At 44.2% G+C, this 23,681-nt stretch overlaps 2 protein-coding genes across 4 annotated transcripts; one reads left to right on the top strand and one right to left on the bottom strand.

Annotated features, from left to right (window-relative positions):
- Positions 1-735: 735 nt before the first annotated feature.
- On the bottom strand, positions 736-6,083 carry dgcr6 (DiGeorge syndrome critical region gene 6). Its single transcript, XM_061673267.1, has 5 exons — positions 5,759-6,083; positions 4,987-5,147; positions 2,132-2,232; positions 1,594-1,734; positions 736-1,489 (listed from the first exon to the last, which is right to left on the bottom strand). Exons 1-5 carry the CDS (start codon positions 5,860-5,862, stop codon positions 1,412-1,414), a joined length of 585 nt encoding a protein of 194 aa, XP_061529251.1. The 5' UTR covers positions 5,863-6,083; the 3' UTR covers positions 736-1,411.
- Positions 6,084-6,572: 489 nt separating this feature from the next.
- On the top strand, positions 6,573-22,004 carry LOC133399677 (rasGAP-activating-like protein 1). 3 transcript variants are annotated; one of them, XM_061671392.1, is made up of 21 exons: positions 6,573-6,713; positions 6,942-6,998; positions 8,271-8,384; positions 8,692-8,753; positions 9,398-9,527; positions 9,927-10,008; positions 10,084-10,224; positions 10,318-10,409; positions 10,967-11,084; positions 11,259-11,412; positions 12,856-12,920; positions 13,153-13,265; positions 13,806-13,998; positions 14,122-14,259; positions 15,347-15,491; positions 16,088-16,260; positions 17,060-17,197; positions 18,981-19,116; positions 19,918-20,038; positions 20,527-20,603; positions 21,551-22,004. In XM_061671392.1, exons 1-21 carry the CDS (start codon positions 6,649-6,651, stop codon positions 21,697-21,699), a joined length of 2,463 nt encoding a protein of 820 aa, XP_061527376.1. In that variant the 5' UTR covers positions 6,573-6,648; the 3' UTR covers positions 21,700-22,004. The 3 variants fall into 3 exon arrangements, with proteins under 3 accessions (XP_061527376.1, XP_061527375.1, XP_061527377.1); XM_061671391.1 differs by having other exon boundaries at positions 16,085-16,260; XM_061671393.1 differs by lacking the exon at positions 14,122-14,259 and having other exon boundaries at positions 16,085-16,260.
- Positions 22,005-23,681: the final 1,677 nt, after the last annotated feature.

The raw sequence follows: 23,681 nt of genomic DNA, 5'->3' as shown, positions 1-23,681 counted from the left end.
CATCCGATCATTGACCAAAAGAGGGCAAAAGGCTTGAATGAGGAGTTGAGCGTTCTTCACTATACCGCAGTGTGAATGCGTAATTGTCAGTCGAAAAGATGTCTGAAGTTGAAGTTCGTCCTGTTTTTGGGCGTCCCGCATGAATCGCCCCTCCCCCACAACGCGAGACCTTGAGCTGCCCAGTGACGTAAGCGTTCCAGTCACACTAAGTCCCCACCAATGAGTGGAAGCTGGTTTGTGTGCTTATTTTCACGACTATCGTCCTCTTAGTAGCGACAGTTGTTTGAGTGAATTCAGCGGCCACGCCCACGCCCACGCCCACCAGCGTTTGAGAGTGGGGGCAACCGCTTCATTGCTCAGCATTTTTGATCATGTGATATGCTCTGAATTTATTCATGGTTCTCAGTCTTCTCTGCAAAACCATTTAAGACATCCACTTGATTGGTCTTTCTCACTCACAGGTTGCACTGGACTCATTTTCATTTTTTAAAGGAATTTGTAATATATGAAAAATGTGGCCTTTTTTTAAACCAATCATTCTTTTTTTTTTTTTTTTTACGTTTTCTATCAGAGATGCAAATACCAAACCCAAAAGTTTTCAGTCTTTAGTGGAAATAAAGCAATCGGCATCACTGTACTGATACTTTGGTTGAGGATTGGCGGTGACAGAAATAAATAAATAAATAAATAAATGCACGTGCTAACTCTTATTCAGATTTTAAATCATGTAATTGAATACAAAGTCATGTAAAATAGATTTGAAGAGTCATCAAGTAGGGAACGCCTTTAAATTTGTAAGACATTAAGTTATTCGTTTAAATTCATCATTTTAAAAAAATAAAATAAATAGGTTAATTGACCTGCACATAAAACATTTCATTCAACATGGACTGTTGTATTACAAATAAAGATGTAATGTTCAAAAATAATCTCGTTTGAATTATTTGTATGCAGAAGAGAAAAACAGTTTTAACGTTATCGAGAAGATTTCTTCAAGTTGGTCCCATCTCCACCAAAACCTAAAAGAATTAATAAAAATTAAATAACTACATCCACAACAAAGAAATAGTACTCAAAAAGTGCAGTGCGTCTCAATTATTGTTGTAATAAATACACAATCAAATCAGATCAAAATAGAACAAAACAGGCACCGTCACACTCATCTCAAATCTAAAAAACACATATCCAGATTTAAGTCTATTTCCTTTCGTTTAGCTCAGATGTTTTCTGGATCTTAATGGATTTGGTTTCTCCAAAGCCAAAAGGTTCCCATGAAGAACCCATGACACTGCATGAGGGTGAAAAAAAAAAAATCAGCTTTCAGGGACAGCCACGATTCACGTGTTCATGCACCTTGCAACATTAACAAACTTCAAATTCATGTATTGCCAAGTAACATTTGAGCTCATTGTCATACAAATCCAGACTGGGACTCCTTCTGTTGAAGCTTCAGGATCAACTCCAGCAGGTTCATCTGCATTGTCAGCTCCTGGGTGAGGAGGGGGAAGGGAAAATACCCACGCACAATCAATCCGTGGCAATCCCACCAATTTGTAGGACTATTAAGAATCAGGTTAATGATTAGCTACAAACCTGGGGATTTGCGGTGATGTAAAAGCCAGGAACTCCAGCCTTCTCCAAAGTATTCTGTTGGTCTGTAACTTTTTGATCAATCTCAGACACAATCTTCTTATCCATCATTCTTTGTTCCTCCCGCACACGAATTTCCAGTGCCTTGAAAGAAAAACAAACAAACCCCCCCCCCAAAACATGAATAGAAAGGAAAGGTTTTGTGATGATATACATTGCCATTTTTAGTAAATGTTCAGTGTGATGTCCAAAAGCCCCAAATGACGTACAATTTGGGGTTTGTCATAGTAAGTTTAAGAGTGTTTTAATATCCGTTGAAGGTTTTTTTGACACGGTCTCTGTCTGTCACAAATCTCCGCCTGCTGCGGGTGGGTCTGGAACGCATCTTCCCCGGCAAACAAGGGTTCACTACAGTGCATTCCGAATACAATCGATCTTAATGGGAAATTCTTTCTGACCAGCGCCAGAGAAGAGATTGTGGGCGCCCGAGGAGGGACCACCGCACATGGTAAAGGTACGCGGGATGGTCAGGCCCCCTTACCTCTTGTTCACCGAGCTGATTTGTTTTGAGGAGTGCCAGGTTGTGAGACTTGCATGACAGCAGGGCTTCTTTGTGCTTCCTTGCTATATCTTGCTTAAGGGCTGCACAGTAAAACAAATACACATTCACATTGAGCAAATACAGCCATCCAAATGGGTTGCAGATTTCTAGTTATGACAGTTTTTAACTTTCCTGACTTGCTGAATAGTTGGCTATTATAGTGCCATGAGAAAGTATTCACACCCCTTCACTCTTCCCACGTTTTGCTATGTTACAGACGGATTTGAGTATAGTTTTCTTTATTTATATATATATAAAAAAAAAAAAAAAAAGACAATTCTACATACAATATCCCATAATTACAAAGTAAAATCACAAAGTTGTGCAAATGTAAATATTCAAACAATATATACATACTACATGCTTAATATTTTGTTGAAGCACCTTTGGCAGCATCCATCCATCCATTTTCTGAGCCGCTTCTCCTCATTAGGGTCGCGGGCGTGCTGGAGCCAATCCCAGCTGTCATCGGGCAGGAGGCGGGGTACACCCTCAACTGGTTGCCAGCCAATCGCAGAGCACATAGGAACAAACAACCATTCTCACTCACAGTCATGCCTACGGGCAATTTAGAGTCTCCAATTAATGCATGTTTTTGGGATGTGGGAGGAAACTGGAGTGCCCGGAGAAAACCCACGCAGGCACGGGGAGAACATGCAAACTCCACACAGGCGGGGCCGGGGATTGAACCCGGGTCCTCAGAACTGTGAGGCTGACGCTCTAACCAGTCGGCCACCGTGCCGCCCTTTGGCAGCAATCAAGCCTCAAGTCTTCTTGGGTATCTTTCTATGAGCTTGGCACACCTGTTTTGGGGCATTTTCTCCCATTCTTCTCTGCAGATCCTCTCAAGCTCAGTCAAAGTTGGATGGGGAGGGTCGGGGGACAGCCATGTTTCGGTCTTTTCAGAGATGTTCGATCGGATTCGAGTCCTGGCTCTGGCTGGGCCACTCGAGGACATTCACAGGCTGCTCCTGAAGCCACTCCTTTGTTATCTTCGCCGTACGCTTTGGGTCATTGTCGTGTCAGAAGGTGAATCGACGCCCTAGTATGGGTTCCAGAGCGCTCTGGAGCAAGCTCTCTTGAAAGATCTCTCCATATTTGGCAGCTGTCATCTTAGCCTCTATGCACGCTAGTCGCCCAGTTTATGCTGCAGAAAAACAGCCCCACAGCATGATCTACCACCACCATGCTTCACAGTAGGGATGGTGCTCGCCAGGTGATGAGCAGTGCCTCTTCTTCTCCAGATGTGACACTTGCAATTCAGGCCACAAAGTTCTATTTTGGTTTCATCAGACCAGAGAATTTTGTTGGCCTGATTGGTGGAGTGCGTTAGCAATGATAGATCTTCTGGATGGTTCTCCTATCGCCACAAAGGAACACTGGAGCTCCGCCTTAGTGACCACAGGGTCCTTTTTTCAACCTCCTTCCCCGGTTACTCGGCTCGGTCGGACGGCCAGATCTAGGAAGGGTCCCGGTGGTTCCGTTTCTGAATAATCGAGACCACAGTGCTTTTCGGGACCTTCATTGCTGCCGAAATCCTTTTGTGTCCTTCCTCATATGTGTGCCGTGACACAATCTGGTCTCAGAGGTCTCCAGACAATTCCTTAGACTTCATTGCTTGGTTTCTGCTCTGATATGCACTGCCAACTATGAGACCTTTTATAGACAGGTGTGTGACATTCCAAATGATGTTCAATCAACTGAAAGTACCACAGGTGGACTCCATTCAAGTTGGAGAAACTTCTCAAGAATGATCAGTGGAAATCAGATGCAACTGAGCTTAAGTTTGAGTGTCATAGCCAAGGGTGTGAATGATTATGTACCTATTATGTTTGAATGTTTACATTTTTTATAAATTTACACAAATGTCTGAAAATATGATTTTACTTTGCCGTTATGGTATATTTGGCGGCACGGTGGTCGACTGGTTAGCACGTCTGCCTCACGGTTCTGAGGACCGGGGTTCAAATCCCGGCCTGGCCTGTGTGGAATTTGCATGTTCTCCCCGCGCCTGCGTGGGTTTTCTCCGGGTACTCCGGTTTTCCGCCCACATCCCAAAAACCTGCGTTGTGGGTTAATTGAAAACTCTAAATTGCCCGTAGGTGTGAATGTGAGTGCGAATGGTTGTTTGTTTCCATGTGCCCTGCGATTGGCTGGCGACCGGTTCTGGGTGTACCCCGCCGCTCGCCCAGAGTCAGCTGGGATAGGCTCCAGCACGCCCGCCCGCAACCCTGGTGGGGAAAAGCGGTACAGAAAATGCATGGAAGGATTAGGGTATATTTTATGTTGATTTTTTTTTTTAAGGAAAACTACACTCAAATCAGCTATAGAATAAGTCTGTAACAGAGCAAAATGTGGAAAACATCAAGGGGTGCGAATGCCTCCTGGTGGCACTGTACATCGACCCTGTTCTGTGTTCGGCCCAGTCCACACTTAACAAATAAGAAATCTTTGGGAATTTGAAAAATCCTTGTGTGCACCAGGCCTAGTTGAACAGAGCAGTGATTACCAACCACTGTGCCGGGGTCCGAAGAAATCATCAGGTGTATATAATTTCACTTAACTGGTCCTAAACTTGTTGCCGTATTTATTTACAACAAAGCGTATATCTTTGTTCATCTATCTTTGCCAGTGACATATTGTGTGACAGGCAGAAAAATGAAATGGTGCTACAGGACCACCACATATTTCAGTATATTGCATTATTCGACATTTTTGTTTGGAGGTGTGCCCTGAGATTTAACAATCAAAACAACAGCGCAACAAAGGTTGGGAAAAAGGAAAAGAGGAGCAACCTTGGTGTTCACAGTGCAACTTTTGCCTCTGGCTGTAAAGATTTTTCTCTGTCAGGTGCTGAATATCCAGGAGCCCCTGCACGATCTCATAAACCGTTCCATCTAGGAGGGCCAGAGCCAGGTCTCCAAGTGTATTGTAGGACAGGCGTTGCTGGAAGGAGCTGCCAAAAACACAACCAGTCGTCACTAGTACTTTCTAACTATAGTAGAAGTAGGTTGAAGATGACAATATAACAGCCATGAAACCAGTCTGTACGAAAAGCTGTTTGAGCATTTTGTATTATATATTCTTGATATCCAGCTTAATGTCCACGCTCTTTGTTGTCACTAGTAAGAATTCAGCACACCCGTAGAGCCACTAGCGCCACACTTTTGCCCATCGAGTAACAACTAAATCTATCCATCCGTTTTCTGAACCAACCTTACTACTCAACTACTGTGCTGCACTAGTAACACTAGTACGGCGACTAGTAGGCATGTGTCAAACACGAGTAGCCTCCTGGACCCTACTAGTAGCATCAAAATGCCCACTAGTAGTTTTGCCTCGCTAGTAGCGTGTAGTTCTACTACCAGTATGTCAAAGTTGTATCATCAACAGAAATATCCTCCAGTAGGGAAAAAAACATTTTCCGCGTGCTACTAGTAGTTCAACTAGTGCGCTGAACTGCTGAAAACAATTAAGGAGCGTCCTGGTTAAGAGACATCAATGACAACGAATAAAGGCTCAAACGACTTTCCAGAAGCAAGTTCTGTTCGTGCGCAGTAACGTCACCTCGGCAAATCTTTAGCCAAGTTCTGCAGCTCTGACAACAGGTAGTAATGCCGTTCCTGCTGTTTTGCGGAATCTCCGTCTGTTACTGGGGCATAGACATCCATCTTCCAATTGGCATCCACACAGTGACTTTCTCCGACAATTTAACTCGAACTATTATTATTATTATTATTATTATTTTTTTTTTTTTTAGAATTCTTGGTTACGTCAGGGAGGGGATTCGGCATGAAATAGATGGAGAAAAAAAACACGACTATGATCATATATTGGACTTGATATAAGTGAATTCTTCTAGGAGCTATTCTGTTTGTTGGCTATGTTAGCTCCTCCCACTGGCTAAGAGGACCCCAGCCTGCCGCCCTTTAACATGCCTGAATGGAAGTTAAAAAGCACATGTAGGCGTCCTATGCAGTCGCCAGGTGGCACATTCGGAACAAAGAAAATACTTACCCATACTTGTCTAGAATGTTCATTTGCTTATGTCAATACTGTGATGTATAGTATGTAAATTCATTTAGAAGAATAAAAGAGTACCAAAATACCAGCAGCGGCACGCTGTAAAAAAGATTATCTATACAAAATAGTAATAGGAATGTCTAATTGGACCAATTGCGTTGGTAGTTTGTGATGGTGTACCAAAGTAATTGTCGTAAAAAGATGAGACTTGGGCAGCGTTAAAACCCGACCGAGCCCACGCCCGCTGTGGCTCCACAAGCTGCTTGACACTCGCGCTGCCGGGTGGGTGGGCGTGCGTCCGCGCGCGCGCGCGCACGCGTGCGTCTCGGTCGCTCAAGGTACTGCAGAGGGATGGAGAGAAGCGGAGAGAGAAAACGTTTGGACAAGGACAGCGCACATGGGAGCATCGGATTCACAGCTTAGTCGTCGACAAAATGGCCAAAAACACATCATTACATTTTCGCATTGTCGAGGGCAGGAACCTGCCGGCCAAAGACGTGTGAGTCATTTCTATACAGGGCAGGTGGTTGTGGGCTATGTTGATGGAATATAATCTCGAGGCTATACGTCAGGCTTGTTTACTACAGAAAAGTCTCAAGGCACTTGATTCCTTGAAAAATAAATACAGGTGTGCTAGAAAGTCAAGACTTTGGTTGCATGCTCATGAGTCACCAGCATCATACGTCATATTTAATGCTGTCATATTTTTGTTTTTCGCCATCTCAAGGTCTGGAACCAGTGATCCATACTGCATAGTAAAAGTTGACAATGAAGTTGTGGCCAGGTGAGTCTCAATCTGTCTTTTTTTTTCTTCTTCTTCTTCTTCTTCATCATCTGTGTCAGGGTGACATTTTTCATTGTACCAAATGTCCCACTGCACCTGCTATCCTGCACCCTTGCGAGCCGGGGATGAGATATTGCGATCAGGGTGGCGGGGACGTACACTGTGGCCCCTTCCGTAGCTGAAAACCTGATACTGGTCTGGCCTTTAAAAGACCCGCAGGTAACCATGGCGAGGATGCATCAGGAGTTGCATGCGTCTAGCGGATGGACGCATGGCTGCTTTGGAGACATTAACCGAAAGATGTTCTCACTTTTATCTGTTACGTTCTCCGAGTGCTAAACGACGCCCTCTCCACCAAACGTTGTGACCTTCAGCGCAACGCAGCGGGATTGAAAAAGAACGTGAGCCGAACTCGGTGGCAATTGTTCCATCTGGTAGAATTTGACAAAGCGGCACAATGTTTCACTGCGACCAATCGCACTTTACTCATCATGTTCCCTGTCCTGTACAAGTTTGTAGATGACTTGAGTTTACTTAATAATGCATTCTATTTGCCACCCTGATCAAATCGTTATTGCAGGGGGTGTCACGTGAAATGTGTATAAATATATACTGAATAATAAGATACTTAATCACTCCCTTGCCTCAAGCTAACTAGAGGCCATTCTCTGACAGACGTTTTTTTTCATTTTTTATTTGTATTTCTTCCACATTTGTCGATGTCTTTCCAGCCACTCGAGATAGTTTGACTAAAAGCTGAAACTCAAGCGACGAGTATTTCCTTTCTTACAATTCTGTTGTCCGCCCCACGCTGTTTATTTTGAGTCATCGATGCTGTCAGGCAACAACTGTGTCCGAGAGCACCGGCATTGCAATATCCTCACTTGCATAATGCACCGATGAGCCTCAACAACCCAACGCGATCTCAGAAAATTGTGCCTTCGACGATAGTCCATTCATACTCACAGATTAATCATGTATTTCTGTCTGCCTGTCTTTCAAAGCAAGTTGTATCCAGATCTGTTCCAGATTGTGCATTCGGGAGCAGCAGGAATCTCTGAATTAACACGTCGAGACATTCCGAATGAGGATGAAACACAGCTTTGAAATATTAAGTTCCTAGCTTGTGGATTGATATTTCTTGTCATTTCTAATATGTAAATGATATGTGGGCATCTATCCACTCATACTGCGGTGTCACAATACTGCACGGTGATATTTCTGTACATGTACCAGTACTGGCTGGCAAGCCTGTGTGACCTTTCTTTTCAGGACTGCCACGGTGTGGAAGAACCTCAACCCTTTCTGGGGCGAGGAGTACACACTGCACCTCCCAATGGGTTTCCATTCGCTCTCCTTCCACGTCATGGATGAGGACACCATCGGGTAAAGTCATCAATTCCCAAATCATCTCAACACTAGTCATTCATTTGACTAATTGTACCTTATTTGATTTATGGTGGTCTAAGGCTTCAGTGTTTGCTTCACTTTACTCGTGATTTTGATGGTCTCATGTAGCGTTTGCATGTTTTGGAAAAGACCCCAAAAGGCTGAGAATAAACAAGCATCATGCACGGTGCCGGTCTAAAGGTTTTGGAACCTCTCATTCTCGACACCATTCGTCTTCTTATCAGCCCATGGACTCGTTCTATTTGCGTTTGGATTGCATCTCATCAAACTTTTTCTTCAACAGCCATGATGATGTTATTGGAAAGATTTCTCTGACCAAAGAAGCCATTGGATCTCAAACTAAAGGTATGACTTGAGTGGGAGCGAGCATGACACCAACCCAGAGGTTAAATGCTCCTTGGATTCACATGACATCAGTCTGGGAATGTTTTTTTTTAATAATCTTGAGAAATATTTACAGGGACAGGGTTACTTTGTACTTGGGATCACAGAAAACACAAGGAGCATACAAACAAGAACATAAATTCAGCAATGACACTATATATGAATCTTGACCTTGAAAATATGGCAATTTTATGCAGGATTTTCAAAAAAAGGGGAGAAATAGAAACAGATCAATCAGACAGAATGTGGGCGGGGGACTACATCAGTGATTCCCAAACACTGTGCCGCAGCACATCAGTGTGCCCCGACAGATCATCAGGTGTGCTGTGACAAATTACACAATTTCACTTTTTCCATTTCATTTTGGCAAAAAAGTATCCCCCCCCCCAAATTATGGAGCTGTCTTTGTTTATCTACTCATACGAGTGACATGTCGTGGAAAAATGAAATGTTCTTCCACTAGACGGCAGGTGCAATGAACCCAACTGCTGCCGTTCAATATTATTTACTGTAAAAGATCCCACGTAAACACCTTTTACAATGATGTACTTTAAAGGCCGTTATCGAAGTAACTAATGTCACGTGTGTGTGTGTGGAATGGTCAGTGTTAGACAGCTGGATGAACCTGACGAGGGTTGATCCTAACGAAGAAGTCCAAGGCGAGATCCACCTGACTCTACAACTGCTGGAAGGCACCGAGAAGATTGTCCTGCGATGTGACGTGATCGAAGCCAGGTTTCGTATAATCGGGAGCTGTGTTCTGTTCTGTTCTGTTCTGTTTCAATTCCGCATCCTTATTCCTGATACACCTCCATTGTGCCGAAATCTTGCCACCGTCATCCTCGCTCGTCACGCCGCCGGCCTCAACGGTCCCCCGCTTGAGTCAACAACCCACCCTCACACCTCTCGGAGCCCCATCTGCGGGTTCTGTCCACACGCGCCCTCTCGGGCAGGGCGCTAATAAGCACGTCACTCGCGGCTCGACGCTGTGTTATTCAATCATGTCCTTGCAAATACTGATGTTTGAAAGAACGAGCTTATAATGAAATGCTGTTGTCATTGTTGCAAGTAGTTACAATATTAGTTTGCGGCTTGGTATCGAAGCGAAAATGTCTGTTGGTTTATTGACATCAGAGACCTGGCCCCGAGAGACATCTCAGGAACCTCAGATCCATTTGCAAGAGTTATATACAACCACCACAGCGCAGAGACCTCGGTGAGCTCTGTCTGCATGTTCACTGTGTGTAGGAGGAATGAAAGGTGAGTTTGAGTCACACGGTCTGGGTTTCAGATTATCAAGAAGACCCGTTTCCCGCATTGGGGAGAGACCCTGGAGCTGGACTTGGATCCACAGGAGCTCAGTGAGGAGGGCACTGTCATTGTGGAGGTCTGGGACTGGGACATGGTGGGCAAAAATGACTTTCTGGGAAAGGTGAGGATAGCTTGTCTCTAAGTGCCCCAAGACCCGGCCGCAAACGTCCCAAACTTCGATTCATACATTCATTCGAGTGTTTGATTTCTGCAGGTAGAAATCCCTTCTGCTTGTTTACACAAAAAAACTCTACTGCAGAGCTGGTTTCGTTTGCTTCCTTTGGGAAACAGTGAGGTGGATGCAGGGTGAGGATTATGGCGTTGCATTGGTTTGTGTCTCTCTTCAGTTTTATCTCACACTCTGATGAATATTGGACTTTTGGGGGTCAGCATCCTCAAGGTGTATTTGGGAGACGGCACACACCGTTCATTGGCGTGCCGGCCAACACACTGCATTACAATGTATTTATATAAGGCCAATAGCTGATGGTAAAATAACGTAATGTTGTAATTTGTAAATTGTTTAAAATGGAGTCTCTCACATGCGATATGCAATCATCTGTTCACTGGCACAATTTTAGAACTACGGAGAACATGCAAACGGCAAGAGAATTGTAGCAAGCGGAAACGTAGCTCAACTGGCTACACAATAGTTGATAGATGAAAATAGAAAAAAAATGGTCTTACAAACAATAATACAGCAACCATGAGAATTTTCCTGCGTGGAAGAAGGTCAGCTGGGTTTTCACAAAAACTACAAAAGTTCTTTGCTGAACACCCTTACGGAGACACATTTGACATTAGAAATGCAACACGTCGAGCCTGTTTTTGTACCTCCATTGAAATTCCTTTCCTGTGTCCAGTGGCAAGTTGGGAGCACTGCGTCTGAAGGTGCGTTTGGTGGAGGATCAGATTTTGCCGTCCTTGTACTATCGACCCCTCATTGACCTTTTGGTTGAGTCGGTCATCTCCCCTGCTGAGGTTAGCGGCTGTTTTTCAAAGTGCTTGCCTGAGCAATAAATCCTTCTTTCTGGTGTCGTTAGTTTTCCTTGTTACCCTTTATAAAACAAACAAACAAACAAACAAACAAACAAAAAAAACCCCAAACAAACAAACTCAAGAGCCAACAAATAACACAATGTGTCGTCTTATCAGGTTGAGGACAGCAGTGCGCTTACCATGCTGGAGGAAGTGACCACAGTCGAGAGCCGGCAAGACGTGGCCATGACCTTGGTGAAGATCTACCTGGGTCAGGGCCTAGTGATTCCCTTCTTGGATTATCTCAACACCCAGGAGGTCAACCATACCAGTAAGACGGAATTCATAACAACATTAACGAAGCGTTTTTTTGTGTTTCACTGTCAGACATGCTTTGTATCGCTGCAAATTGGCAACGTACCACATTTCCACGTTTCATCACAATACCACTTGGAACCATCAAATACGGACCAGCGACTTCAGCACATCCTTTACAATGGAAAGGCAAATAAATGTGCAGACTGTGCTGGAAAAACATGACTTTAGACAATACACCTTGTGTAAGACCGGTCTTGTTCTCCATGTGTCATTATTTGTTTTTAGTCAGAGTTTGGGATATGCCTGCTCGCTCTCTCCAGGAATTGATTTTCAGGCCACTAAAGCTACAATCCCGATCTTTGTGAGGGAAGGTCAAGCTCCATCGAGGGCAGTGAAATCTTTTCTGGTCTCTATTAGTCATGCTTCTGCCTGTGCATCACATGTCCACGGGCATCGTGCAGCCACATTATGACCACTTGCACAATATAATCATATGCAATACAGGAGCTGTATCAAATAGTCTGTCTTTACAAAGATAATGTATTCATTTTATAGTGATATATTTATTATTCAGGTTGTAGTTCGCAGTAGTCTAGAACGATTGACTCTCATGTAAGTAACAGAGGAAAACTAAATATTGGACACATCGTACGCCATGATGCTGTACAGTTGTACATCACTGCAATCCTCATTGATAGGGGCAAGCTGATTGATTTATTGATTGTTAGTGCCAATCAAACGTGCACTTTATTATCTCCGTAAAGGCAGAATATTTGATATTGTTGCTGCTGTACTGGATATCATTATATTGCGCAAGTGCTCCTAATGTTGTGGCTAGCCAGTGTGTACTTCACACAGAGTTAGGCTCTGGTACTGCATTTGTATACGCTAAGCTTACTTTGAGATAAGGAGCTTCTTTCCAAATTTCCATGGTAACACCGGAAAATCAGTAGCTGGTTTATCAGGAATATACAATATTATGTGGGTTGGGTCACTGACAACATCCATCCATTTTCTGAGTCGCGGGCGTGCTGGAGCCCATCCCAGCTATCATGGTGGGTACACCCTGAACTGGTCGCCAGCCAATCGCTTGGCACATGCGAACAAACAACCACTCGCACTCACAATTTAGAGTTGTCAATTAACCGACCACGCGTGTTTTTGGGATGTGGGAGGAAACCGGAGTGGCCGGAGAAAACTCACGCAGGCACGGCGAGAACATGCAAACCCCGGGATTGAACCCCGGTCCTCAGAACTGCGAGGCTGACGCTCTAACCAGTCATCCACCGTGCCGCCTCACTGACAACAATCGAAACAAAATTCCCCCAAATCCTTTTAGAACATAGGAAAATTATTTCATATGGACCAACTCATTTCTTGTTTCTTCATAAGTATGTGCAAGTATTTCTATTTGCATTAAGTGTTTTTTTTTTTTTTTTTTGTCTTGCCATCATAGCTGATCCAAATACTTTATTTCGTTCCAACTCTCTTGCGTCCAAAGCCATGGAGCAGTTTATGAAGGTGAGTCATTTGGTGTTGTTTTTTTTTTTATTCCTTCAAGTCGCAGCCCTTTCACTTCTGATCTTGCTCCATGTTAGGAAGTACTAGTGAGTCTTTCACAAACTATTGGTTTTGAAAAATAATTATGTGGGTGCACTTACTTCCCTGCAGAATGTAGAAATGAAGATTTTTTTGGGGGATTATGTTTTTTTTTTTTTTTTTTCTCAACACACTTGGTCTTGTTTACTGTCAGGCTGTCGGCATGCTGTATCTACATGAAGTGTTGAAGCCCATCATCAAGCGCATCTTTGATGAGAAGAAGTACATAGAACTGGACCCGAGTAAGATTGACCTGAATCACACAAGGTAATTCTGACCTTCACTACATCTTTTGATAACCTGAAAAGCAATGTTCATATATCAAGCATGCGCACTTCCTATACACATTGTCCTTGAAAGGAATACAAGAATCTGAGAATGAAATCAAAAAGAATGTAAGAAGGGGGATGGCTGTTGCCTGGCAACTGCTAAGAGCCCCCCGAGACGTCTGTCTATGACATGGTGGGAGATCCAGGATCTAACACCGTCGACTTCTTGCAGTAGCCATGCATGCTGTCATTTCATTAAATGGCTTCTTCATTCCCTGACTATAAATCTCTGCAGGCACCGTAGACCAAATACTCAATGGCAGGGATCCTTTACCCTTTATCCGTAAACTCTCGTGAGCAAGATTAACAAACATTATAGATTGCGTCGTAGACCTGTCTGTGGCATGGTTAGCCGCGGGCATAATAGCAAATTAATAGATTAATGGATCACTAAGCATTTGATTTACTGTTAAGTGTCCTCGAGCCATGGTCTTGGATGGAGTCCTTTGATACAGTATGTCTCCTTTCTTCTGGGAAGGCGGATTTCATTTAAGGGCGCAGTGTCGGAGGCAGAAGTGCGGGACAGCAGTGCGGAGATGCTGCAAAGCTACTTAACGAGCGTCGTCGAATCAATCGTGGGCTCGGTTGAGCAATGTCCTCCCGTCATGAGGGTGGCCTTCAAACAGCTGCACAAGCGCGTCGAAGAGCAGTTTGCCGAACCACGGAACGAGGTCAGTGTGCACATCAGGGAAATGCCCAATGTGAAACATTAACGCATGTCACGGTGTCAACGTTTCGTGTACATCATTTTGTCGTTTTAATGACGTTTGTCATCTTCACCTCATGTTGAACAGGATGTGAAATATCTCGCCATCAGTGGCTTCTTTTTCCTGCGGTTTTTTGCTCCTGCTATCCTCACCCCTAAACTGTTCCAGCTGAGGGAGCAGCATGCCGATACACGCACGAGCAGGACACTCTTACTGCTGGCCAAGGTATCATTTAGAACACACATACACAGGCAAAATAAAACAAACTTTTTTTTTTTTTTTTTTTCTTCCTTGAGTTGCTCAAAAACACAGCAGAGCATTTACTCGCATGCTCATCTTGTAATCACAGTGTAAGTTCTGTCCTTTACATGCTTTGGACATGTAAATAACAGGGGTCCACTGTACAGGATAGTACACGGGGTCCTCGGTTTACAATGGAGTTCCGTTCCAAGCGTGATGACGTAACCTGAACCTGTATGTACGTCAGCACGCGCCTAGCGCTAACTAAACCAGTAGAAGAAGTCATAATTATAGTACATTTTTGTATGACAAATAGTTGTCGGCCAAAATTACAATACAGTAAAAAGGTGGTAACTGCATGCGCAGCCATCTTGCGCCGTGTGATCATGTATTTTCACTGCGCGCACAAACTCGTTTATCGCATGCCGTTCGGAACCTGGAAATGTCGTAAATCGGGAACCGCGTAAACCGAGGACCCTCTGCACGATGCCCTCTTGTGTTGGCCTCGCTGTCACGTTTCAAATGAAAAAAGGGCGAATGGCAAAACATAAAGGAACAGATTCCTTGCATGAGTCTGCAGTATTTTTAATTTAAAGCTACCCGCATGCACGGTTCAGGGTCACACATGCAGCCTTGCTCCCACGTGGTCTTCATGGCGGCTGTCCACGGTGCTAAAGTGCTGTTGCCATGGGTCCTCTGCTGTGAAAGGGAAAGGCTATTTTTACTTCTCTATGTGCAGCCAGCAGAGTATGTTCAAAGACAGCATCAGAGAGGGCGGACACAGGGACTTCCTTCTCTCCCACGGCCAGGTGGGCGCCGGACAAAAGGCCTCACAGCATGCGTGGCCACAGGGACATTTTTCATCTTGCGACTTTGACTTTGCAGCACGGTGTACAAGTGGGCAGCGCGTCTGCAGTTCTCCAGTTCTGAACTGGTTTGGAGTCTTGGCTTTACATGCTCGACCCATGCTTGATTGTTTTGTTCCGGGGTACTCCAGCTTCTGCCCACGTTCCAAAACAAAGAGTGTGAATGCGATGCAAGTGTGAGTACGGATTGTCTTTTTTGTTGTCAGGCGTTACAAAGTGTGGGCAACCTGGGCCTCCAGCTGGGTCACGGAAAGGAGCAGTGGATGGCACCTCTTCATCCCATCATCCTTCGCAGCGTGGCGTCCGTCAAGGACTTCTTGGACAAGTTGATTGACGTAGATCATGACATAGGTACGGTAACCCTGCATGGGGCGGAAATAAAAGTTCATGTCGTCAGTCAGGAGGGACTTTGTGGCATCAGAAGTAGTTAAACAGCTTGGTAGCTCTGCTGTAAAATATTCATGAGTATAGAAAGGACGACGCAACTAATGAGTTGGCAGAGAGTCAAGAGTGACACACGACTTGCCTGCTTTCTGACCGTCGTGTCAGCAAGGATAGTGTTAAAAAAGGCCATTCTCCACATGCACAATAACACTCGCAGGTTCGCTTAGAGGTCAGGTTGGCATTTGACGCTGCTCGATTTGGTCAACTCAAGTGGACGAATGTTATGCCACTTTGATGTGATCTTCAAGTGGTGATAAGATAAGGTTTCTGCATTGAAGAACTTGATTGGCCCACACAGAGCCCTGACCTCAACATCAGGTTTGGGATAATCTGCAAGAGAAATTGTATTTTTTAAATGCTTGCGAACCAAATGCTCTTGTGGCTCAAGTTCCCGCAGACAAACGCAAACGCAAACGTATTGTACAAAGTATCTTCATAATGGTCAGACGCTCCAACATCTTGACGTATCCAAACTTAAGATTGGTGTTTCTTTTCCTCAGCAGTATCCGAGATGCCGCAGCGGGCTGTGTTCCTCCCCTCAGTCATCGTCAAAGAGGGATACCTCCACAAACACAAGGCAGAAGGAGCCCAGCTGCTGTCTCGCTTCGCCTCCAAGAAGCGCTACTTCTGGTTGACTAGCGAGACGCTCTCTTACGCAAAGACGCCCGATTGGCAGGTAGCTAGAAAGCGCTTTGAATGCAATCGCCAGAAAGAACATCCCAAGGTCTAAGGTCTACTATTAGCTTGAATCGGTCATATCTAAGCTACGTTAAGACTATCTAGGGCTGTGTTTAGAATCATCCACTTGTGATCCATCCCACTCCACTAGAGGAGGATATGTGGCTTCAGGTGGCCAACGAGCTTTCGGGGCTGCCGCTTTGTAGGATGGTGAACAACTTTGCACCCCACAAGGTGAACCACCTTTGTCATCTTCAGCTTGCTCTGATGTATGAATGTTGAGCTCCTTGTGAGACCATCGTTAGTGTTATTAGCATTTGGTGCCCAACCTCGCAAATAATGATCTCCTCTCATTCACCAATCAGGGCCTGAGAGAGGAGAGAGCGGAAGAAAGCTCTTTCTTTGTGCCAGCCTCTGCTTTGTGCGAGTGGGATAAAGGCGAGGGTTCATTGAAGGTTGTGGATATTCACGCTAACATTGCAAATCAGATTGTAAACAATGTTCTGTCCCATTTCCTCCATCTTGGAGCTCTCCGGTCTCAGTGGGCCGAGCTCCCGTCGGTACGGGCTGATTTACACTTAAAAGCGTCCTTCGCCGCCGGGCCGATCTCGTCGTCGTCACGTCCCTTTCTCGCACAATTGCTCCGAGAGTAACGGTTTGGTCGATACACAATCGCCCCACGCTAACCAATTTGATTTCACACTGAACACACTCTGCAGAATCCCATCATTATGCGTGCTGTGTGTTAAGTGCGCTCCTCTTGATTGATGCTGCGGTTTGTGGCTCAACTGTTGCAGGTGCGCGCCTCAATGCCCATCCATTGTGTGCGCGCGGTGGAGAGGGTGGACGAAAACGCCTTCCAGCAGCAGCATGTGATGCAGGTCATTACCCGGGACGACGACGGCCAGCTGCACACCATGTACATCCAGTGCAAGGTGCATTCTCGCACCACACAGCAGTCAGGCAATATCTTGACCTCTCATGCAATACAAGTACAACACTTGTTCATTGGTGTAAATGTAGTGGGAATGAAATAGATCTCTGGACGCTTCCGTGTAAGCAAGCTATAGACCCATCTCAAATCTCCCTTTCATAGCCAAGATTGTTACGAAAGTTATTTTGAATCAACTCATCAATTTATTTAACTTAAATGGACTTTTTGACAAATGCCAATCAGGGATCTGAATTCGTCACAGTACAGAATCTGCTCTTATCAAAGTGCTAAATGTGTATATGGTATATGGTTGAATACCGACTCGGGAAAGGTGTCAATTCTGGTCTTGTTGGACCTCAGTGCGGCTTTTGATACGGTAGATCATAATATACTGCTGAACAGGTTGGAAACGTGGGTAGGACTAAATGGAACAGTCCTTAAATGGTTCAGGTCCTACCTGGAGGAAAGGAGTTATTTTTAACCATTGGAAGTGTTCAATCTCATCGAATGGCAATGACCTATGGGGTCCCTCAAAGGTCAGTTTTTGGACCCGTCCTGTTCAGCCTGTATATGCTACCCTTGGGTCAAATTCTTCAGGACTTTGATTTTGACTTTCGTAGCTGTGCAGATGAGACACAGTTCTATCTAGCAGTGCGTCCAAATGACTACGGTTCAATCGAGGTGTTGTGTCAATGTCTAAAACAGATAAATATCTGGATGAGCCAAGGTTTTCTTCAATGAAACCACAACAAAACTGAGATCATTGTTTTTGGCAATAAAGAAAATATAATTGCTGTTAGTAAATACCTGGAGTCACTCTCTTTAAAAACCAAAGACCGAGTCCGAAACCTTGGTGTTCCGATTCCGACCTGACTTTCAACAGTCGTATCAAATCAATTACTAAAACTGCCTTCTACCATCTGAAGAATATATCCAGAGTGAAGGCTTGCATGTGTCAAGCAGACCAGGAGAAGCTCATCCATGCTTTTAGCTCAAGTAGACTTGACTATTGTAATGGTCTTCTGACTGGACTCACTAAAAAGAGCATTAAACAGCTGCAGCTCATTCAGAATGCTGGAGCTCGGGTTCTGACCAGAACAAAGAGGTCAGCGCGTATTACTCCAATTCTAAAGTCTTTACACTGGCTTCCAGTCAGCTTTAGAATAGATGTTAACGTTCTGCTACTGGTCTATAAATCACGAAACGGTTTAAGTCCTGAATATATGAAAGAAATGCTAATGGAATATAAACCCAGTAGGTCTCTGAGATCGACAGACTCTGAGGTCAAATAGTGGAGCACAGAGTCCAAAGCAAACATGGTGACGCAGCATTTAGCTATTATGCTGCACACAAATGGAAGAAGTTGCCAACAGACGTGACGTCAGTCCCAAGTGTGCACATTTTTAAGTCCAGGTTAAAAACTTATCCCCCCCCATGCTTTTTAGAGCATTTCTACTTTTAAATAATCTTTCTTGCACTGAATGCTGTTATAATTGTATTTGTTCCTTTCTTTTTAAATGCTTTTAATCACAACGCACACTGAGGAGCTACCTTGTGTATGTAATGCGCTATATAAATACATTTGCTTTGCTTTGATTAATAAAGTATGCATAGTCATAATCACTATATATATATATGCATGTATAAAGACGCTAGATATGAAATAATCACTGCAACTTAACGTATTGTCCGGTACAACTTGGCTGATGATGGCCCGAAAGGGTCACCACTCAAAAGAGGCGTCACGTGGGACCCCGTTGTTTATGACGTTCGTGTCTTCACAGAATGTAAATGAGCTGAACCAGTGGCTGTCCGCGATCAGGAAAGTCAGCATCTACAATGAGCGAATGCTTCCGTCGTTCCACCCAGGGACGCATCGCGGGGGCAAGTGGACGTGCTGCCTGCAGTCGGACCGCACGGGTAACCCTTCTTCGCTTACTTCCAATGCTGCGTTGCGCGATTTAAGTGTGTTGAATCCAGCGGTTCCTTCACATATACACTTTGCTGATTAAGTATGAGGGCATCTGAAGGAAACGAACGAAATTATACGATTGTGTTTGCAGGAACTTTTGCCGTTTGTGTCGTGTTGGACAATGAGCGGCACGCTGAAGCATTTAGTCATCAGGTTTGCATCAATCAAAAGGTTTTGAATATTGGCTACTTTGGTTTCTTCCCACGTTCCAAAAATCCATAGTTTTTATGGAAAATATTTAGGTTGCCGGAATTTTCCCCTTCAAAAATATGGCAAAAAAGTAAACATCTTTACAGAAAATGCTGTATATTTTACAGTATAAAATGTTCCGTTTCCACAAAAACTGTTTTATGTGGTAAATTAAATAGCCCTTTTCTTCCGAATTAACATGAATATGCTGCTAATCCAACTAATTATTTCAAATTGGGAATAATCAGGCAGAGTTTTGCCTTTTTTTTTTTTTTAATATTCCTTTAATTACACTGAGACATTACAACAATATTCAAAGATAATGGCATTGTAACTAACTACAAGAAATAATAAGCACAACAATAATAGCATCAATGTTACTAATGAGTCCCACTCACTTCAAATTGCGCAAAGATATTGTTTCTCAAGAATTCCATCATGCGTCGGTGCTTCAAAGAAACGAGATTCGGCTGCAGCTAAGCGGTCTCGTCCAACTCCTTTGCTCAGTTAGGGCAGTCATAGTAGAAATGCGTTGGGTGTTGAACTCTGTCGGTTGACAGTTGCAGGCTGCAGTCGAACCCACTCCGCCGTGACTCTGGGCGACTGGAGTGACCCCCTTGACCCCGATGTGGAGACTCAAACTATTTACAAGCAGCTTCTCCAGGGGAGAGACAAACTCAGGTCAGTGGTGTACACTCGCTCCTCGGGGGAGGACTCGAGCTTTGGAACCCGGGGGTCACAGTTTTGAGTTCCGCTACGGACAGAACGACAGCATGACTTTGGAGAGGCTATATAATAGTATAATATAATAATATAATACTCCCTGACTACTGTTGAGGTTCACTTGAGCAAGGCACTGACACCCCAACCAGCTCACGAGGTGCAGCGCCGTTTGTCTCGGACATCTCGCCTCCCAGGCCTGCGTGTGTGAGATCTGGTTCTCCACGCGGTGCGCAACATCAAATATACAGCTGTGGAAGTTGAATGCCCTCCTATTAAGTATAATAGATATTTATGAAATTTGCATTGTCCCCTTTCAAATAAACTGATTGAAGAAAAAAAAAATAAAAAATCCCAGCCTGAGTCCGGCTGCAGTTCACAAGCTGGACACTAGAGGTCTGTGTTGCACGCCCCAACTACCTGTGATGCCGTGATTGATGTTCCCACAGGAAAAAATATCTTCCAGGGGCAGATGCAGATCAGATGGGCAGCACCAAAGAAGACATCAACTCCGACGTTCACCCAGGTGATGCCCCATCTTAAGCGGACACCATGTGCTTGACTCCACAAGTTGTTTGATATGTTGCAATGGGTTATTCCAATTTTTCCAAGCCTTCATTGAGCAAAAGCACATATATTACGTTGGAAAAATCTCACGGCACAGCACAGCACAAAACAAAACCGTTACAAGAACGATTTCGACTGAAAAACAGTGATTGCAAAGCCACAAACACAAGCCATAAACTCTTGGCTGTGTTTGGAAACACGGATTTTGTGGCCTATATAGTATATTGGCCATTTTGTAGTGCTGCTCGATTGTGTAGTGAGTATAACGTAACCCCTATATGGCACCTTCATTGTATTCCACAATGCATTTTTAAACGAACAATGATTCTCACTGGAAAATCAAAGATATCCCATGATGCATTGTGCCGATACAGGAAAATAAAAAATAAAAAGAGTTGTGGCATGTAAACGTCTTTAACATACTGTGAGCAATAATGGACGGACATAAAGTGCTGTGTTTGCAATAATTAAATACAATTCACTCATCTTAAAACCATGTGATTATATTTGCTCAATATAGATTTTGAAAAGCTGCTGATGATTCTGGACGTTGGCACTCATGTGACATCAACAGTCATCAACGGTGTGCCTGCCTAAAACATTTTTCATTTGATTGATGAGGAAACTATGTTGCCTTCTACCCAAAAAAAAATCCTTTTATGGTGATTCAGAGTGGAGAATGACTGATTCCAAACAGACAGTCCTTTGTCTGAACGGCAGCAGGTGGATTGCGATTGTACCTTCTGCCATCTAGTGGAAGAGCATTTAATTGCTCTGCCTGTCACTATTAGTAGCTAGCATAGATAGTCTCTCTTGGACATGCGGATTCATGTGGGCTGCCACAGTGGTGGTAATGACTAGGTTACTCGATAACTAGCGCCGAGTAACATCTCTGTTGCCCCGTAGATGGCGCCGAACGTAAAGCGGACCCGGTGAAGCCGGATCGGAGCCTTGCCGCTCGGCTCTTAACGGCGGTCGAGGCTCTAGAACGGGCTCACGCGACCTTCCGGTGCACAGACCAAGAGGACTCCACCAGTGGAATCACGAATCCATAGAACGGATTCAAACAGGGATCTCAATAAATCCTTCAGTGATACAAGCGAGATGGCGACGGAGGAAATGTGGCTGAACGGGTGCATCCTTTTTTTACTGCATTTCCAATACGTTGGCCATGCTTTGTATTTTGTGTGCCACCGACTTCAGAAATGCCGCAGACAATTTATGACACCTGGCGATAAAGGGAGCATGATCGGACTCGATGTTTTTGACGCATGGCCTGCATCCTCTTGTGGTTGAATGTCAGCTTTTATACTCTGACATACTGTACAAGACACTGGGTCAAGACTTTTTTTTTTTTTTTTTTTTTCTCCATAAATGCAAAAGCTTGTTATAGTGTAAGCTTAACTTTGTGAAAGTGATTTGTTTTTATTATTATTATTATTTGCGCCTCATTTATTCAACGTGACCTTGGCTGCAAATGTAGCGGTGACATCATCATCAGCATCGAAACATCCAACAGGCGTGCCACATGACAACTTGTGCCTACAAAAGTAAACAATGTCAAATATTGTTGCTTAGTGCCCTTTATGACAAAAAAGGTGTGCTTTTGCTTGGTGCTATCAGCATTCAATCATACTTACTACGTCCTTTCAGCTGAGGATGCATTATGGTAACCTTCCAAACATATGGGTAATATTTACCTCTTGCATATTACATCCAGCCACCCAATTGATTACATGCAGTATCAATGGGACCACATCATTTTTGGTAAGATGAATAACAAATTATTCAGTAGTTTACAATATTCTTTTTTGCGGGGGGGGGGCCACTAATATTGGCAATGAAAAGTGTCACGTGAAAAGCCAACATACTGTATATTCAGACAAACATTTTGACCATATTTGTGGATTTAGATCTGTTTTACATTCATACATGATGTAAAATCAGACGATTTCCTGGAAGTAATCATCAATTGCTTGTCATTGCTTTTACTCTTCAGATTTTAAGCGTTTGTGTTAATAGAAGAGCTTCCGTGTTCTTTACAATAGCGACTGTTGCAGAAAGGACAATCAGTGTTTCGCTTTCGTGTTCAGGTATTTTCAGCAGTTGATTTCGTTCTCCCCGTGCCTGCGTGGCTTTTCTCCGGGCACTCCCGGTTTCCTCCCACATCCCAAAAACATGCATTCATTGGAGACTCTAAATTGCCCGTCGGCGTGACTGTGAGTGCCAATGGTTGTTTGTTTGTATGTGCCCAGCGATTGGCTGGCAACCAGTTCAGGGCGTACCCCGCCTCCCGCCCGATGACAGTATGGGATAGGCTCCGGCACGCCCGCGACCCGAGTGAGGAGAAGCGGCTCAGAAAATGGATGGATGATTTCTATTGCTCTCACATTTGATCACATCATAATAGTTAGTTTTTGGAGACATGACCGTGAACATGCATATAAAAACGCACCGTTTATTTAAAATGTTACTGTGATATAAGTGAAATCCTCACAATAGCATTCAGTATTCTTCGAACAAACCAACTGTATCATTTCTGATGTAAAGATATGTAAATCCCATGAACATTTTCATTAAATTTCACAGACTGTGCACAATGATGTCATGGGGTTTATTAACTATTTGGTGTGTGTTTTGTGGTGCTTCCCCCCCCCCCCCCCCCCCTTTCCCCAAAGAGTCATCTCTCCATAAACTGAAATATATCAATGACTTGGCACAAAGTCCCTTTTCAGTGTTAATTGCATTTTATGCAATTTGATGGGAGACTCGAACCAGCATCAACTTCCCCTGCAGAAGCTTGATCCAGTTTGTTAATTTACAACGCCGTCGGCAATTGCAAATACATTATAACACCTTAAGTGAACTTTCATGTTTGTATCCACCGCCGCGTTTCAATGCTAATGAGAGCGGACGTACCTGCACTCGCGCAGCACTTTCCCCGCTCTTCCTCCTCTCCGGCGGGACATGCGAGCGGCGAGAGGTGGCTTCTGGGTCGTCGCCGGAGGGAAGGGGGGCGGGGTCGTCACGGTCGGCG

This window comes from Phycodurus eques, chromosome 3 (genome assembly GCF_024500275.1).
Source record: "Phycodurus eques isolate BA_2022a chromosome 3, UOR_Pequ_1.1, whole genome shotgun sequence".
NCBI classification, from domain to species: domain Eukaryota; kingdom Metazoa; phylum Chordata; class Actinopteri; order Syngnathiformes; family Syngnathidae; genus Phycodurus; species Phycodurus eques.
Note: the sequence above shows the minus strand (reverse complement) of the source record. Positions and strands in the feature narration are given on the sequence as shown.

Excerpts from the sequence above, each read along its gene's own strand:
- dgcr6 (XM_061673267.1), bottom strand. The coding sequence starts at position 5,862 with ATGGATGTCTATGCCCCAGTAACAGACGGAGATTCCGCAAAACAGCAG. Across the intron at positions 1,735-2,131 it reads ATCAGCTCGGTGAACAAGAG|GCACTGGAAATTCGTGTGCG; the intron begins GTAAGGGGGCCT and ends TTTTCTTTCAAG. Across the intron at positions 1,490-1,593 it reads ACATCACCGCAAATCCCCAG|GAGCTGACAATGCAGATGAA; the intron begins GTTTGTAGCTAA and ends CTCCTCACCCAG.
- LOC133399677 (XM_061671391.1), top strand. The coding sequence starts at position 6,649 with ATGGCCAAAAACACATCATTACATTTTCGCATTGTCGAGGGCAGGAAC. Across the intron at positions 10,009-10,083 it reads ACCACAGCGCAGAGACCTCG|ATTATCAAGAAGACCCGTTT; the intron begins GTGAGCTCTGTC and ends TCTGGGTTTCAG. Across the intron at positions 16,261-17,059 it reads CAAAGACGCCCGATTGGCAG|GTGCGCGCCTCAATGCCCAT; the intron begins GTAGCTAGAAAG and ends CAACTGTTGCAG.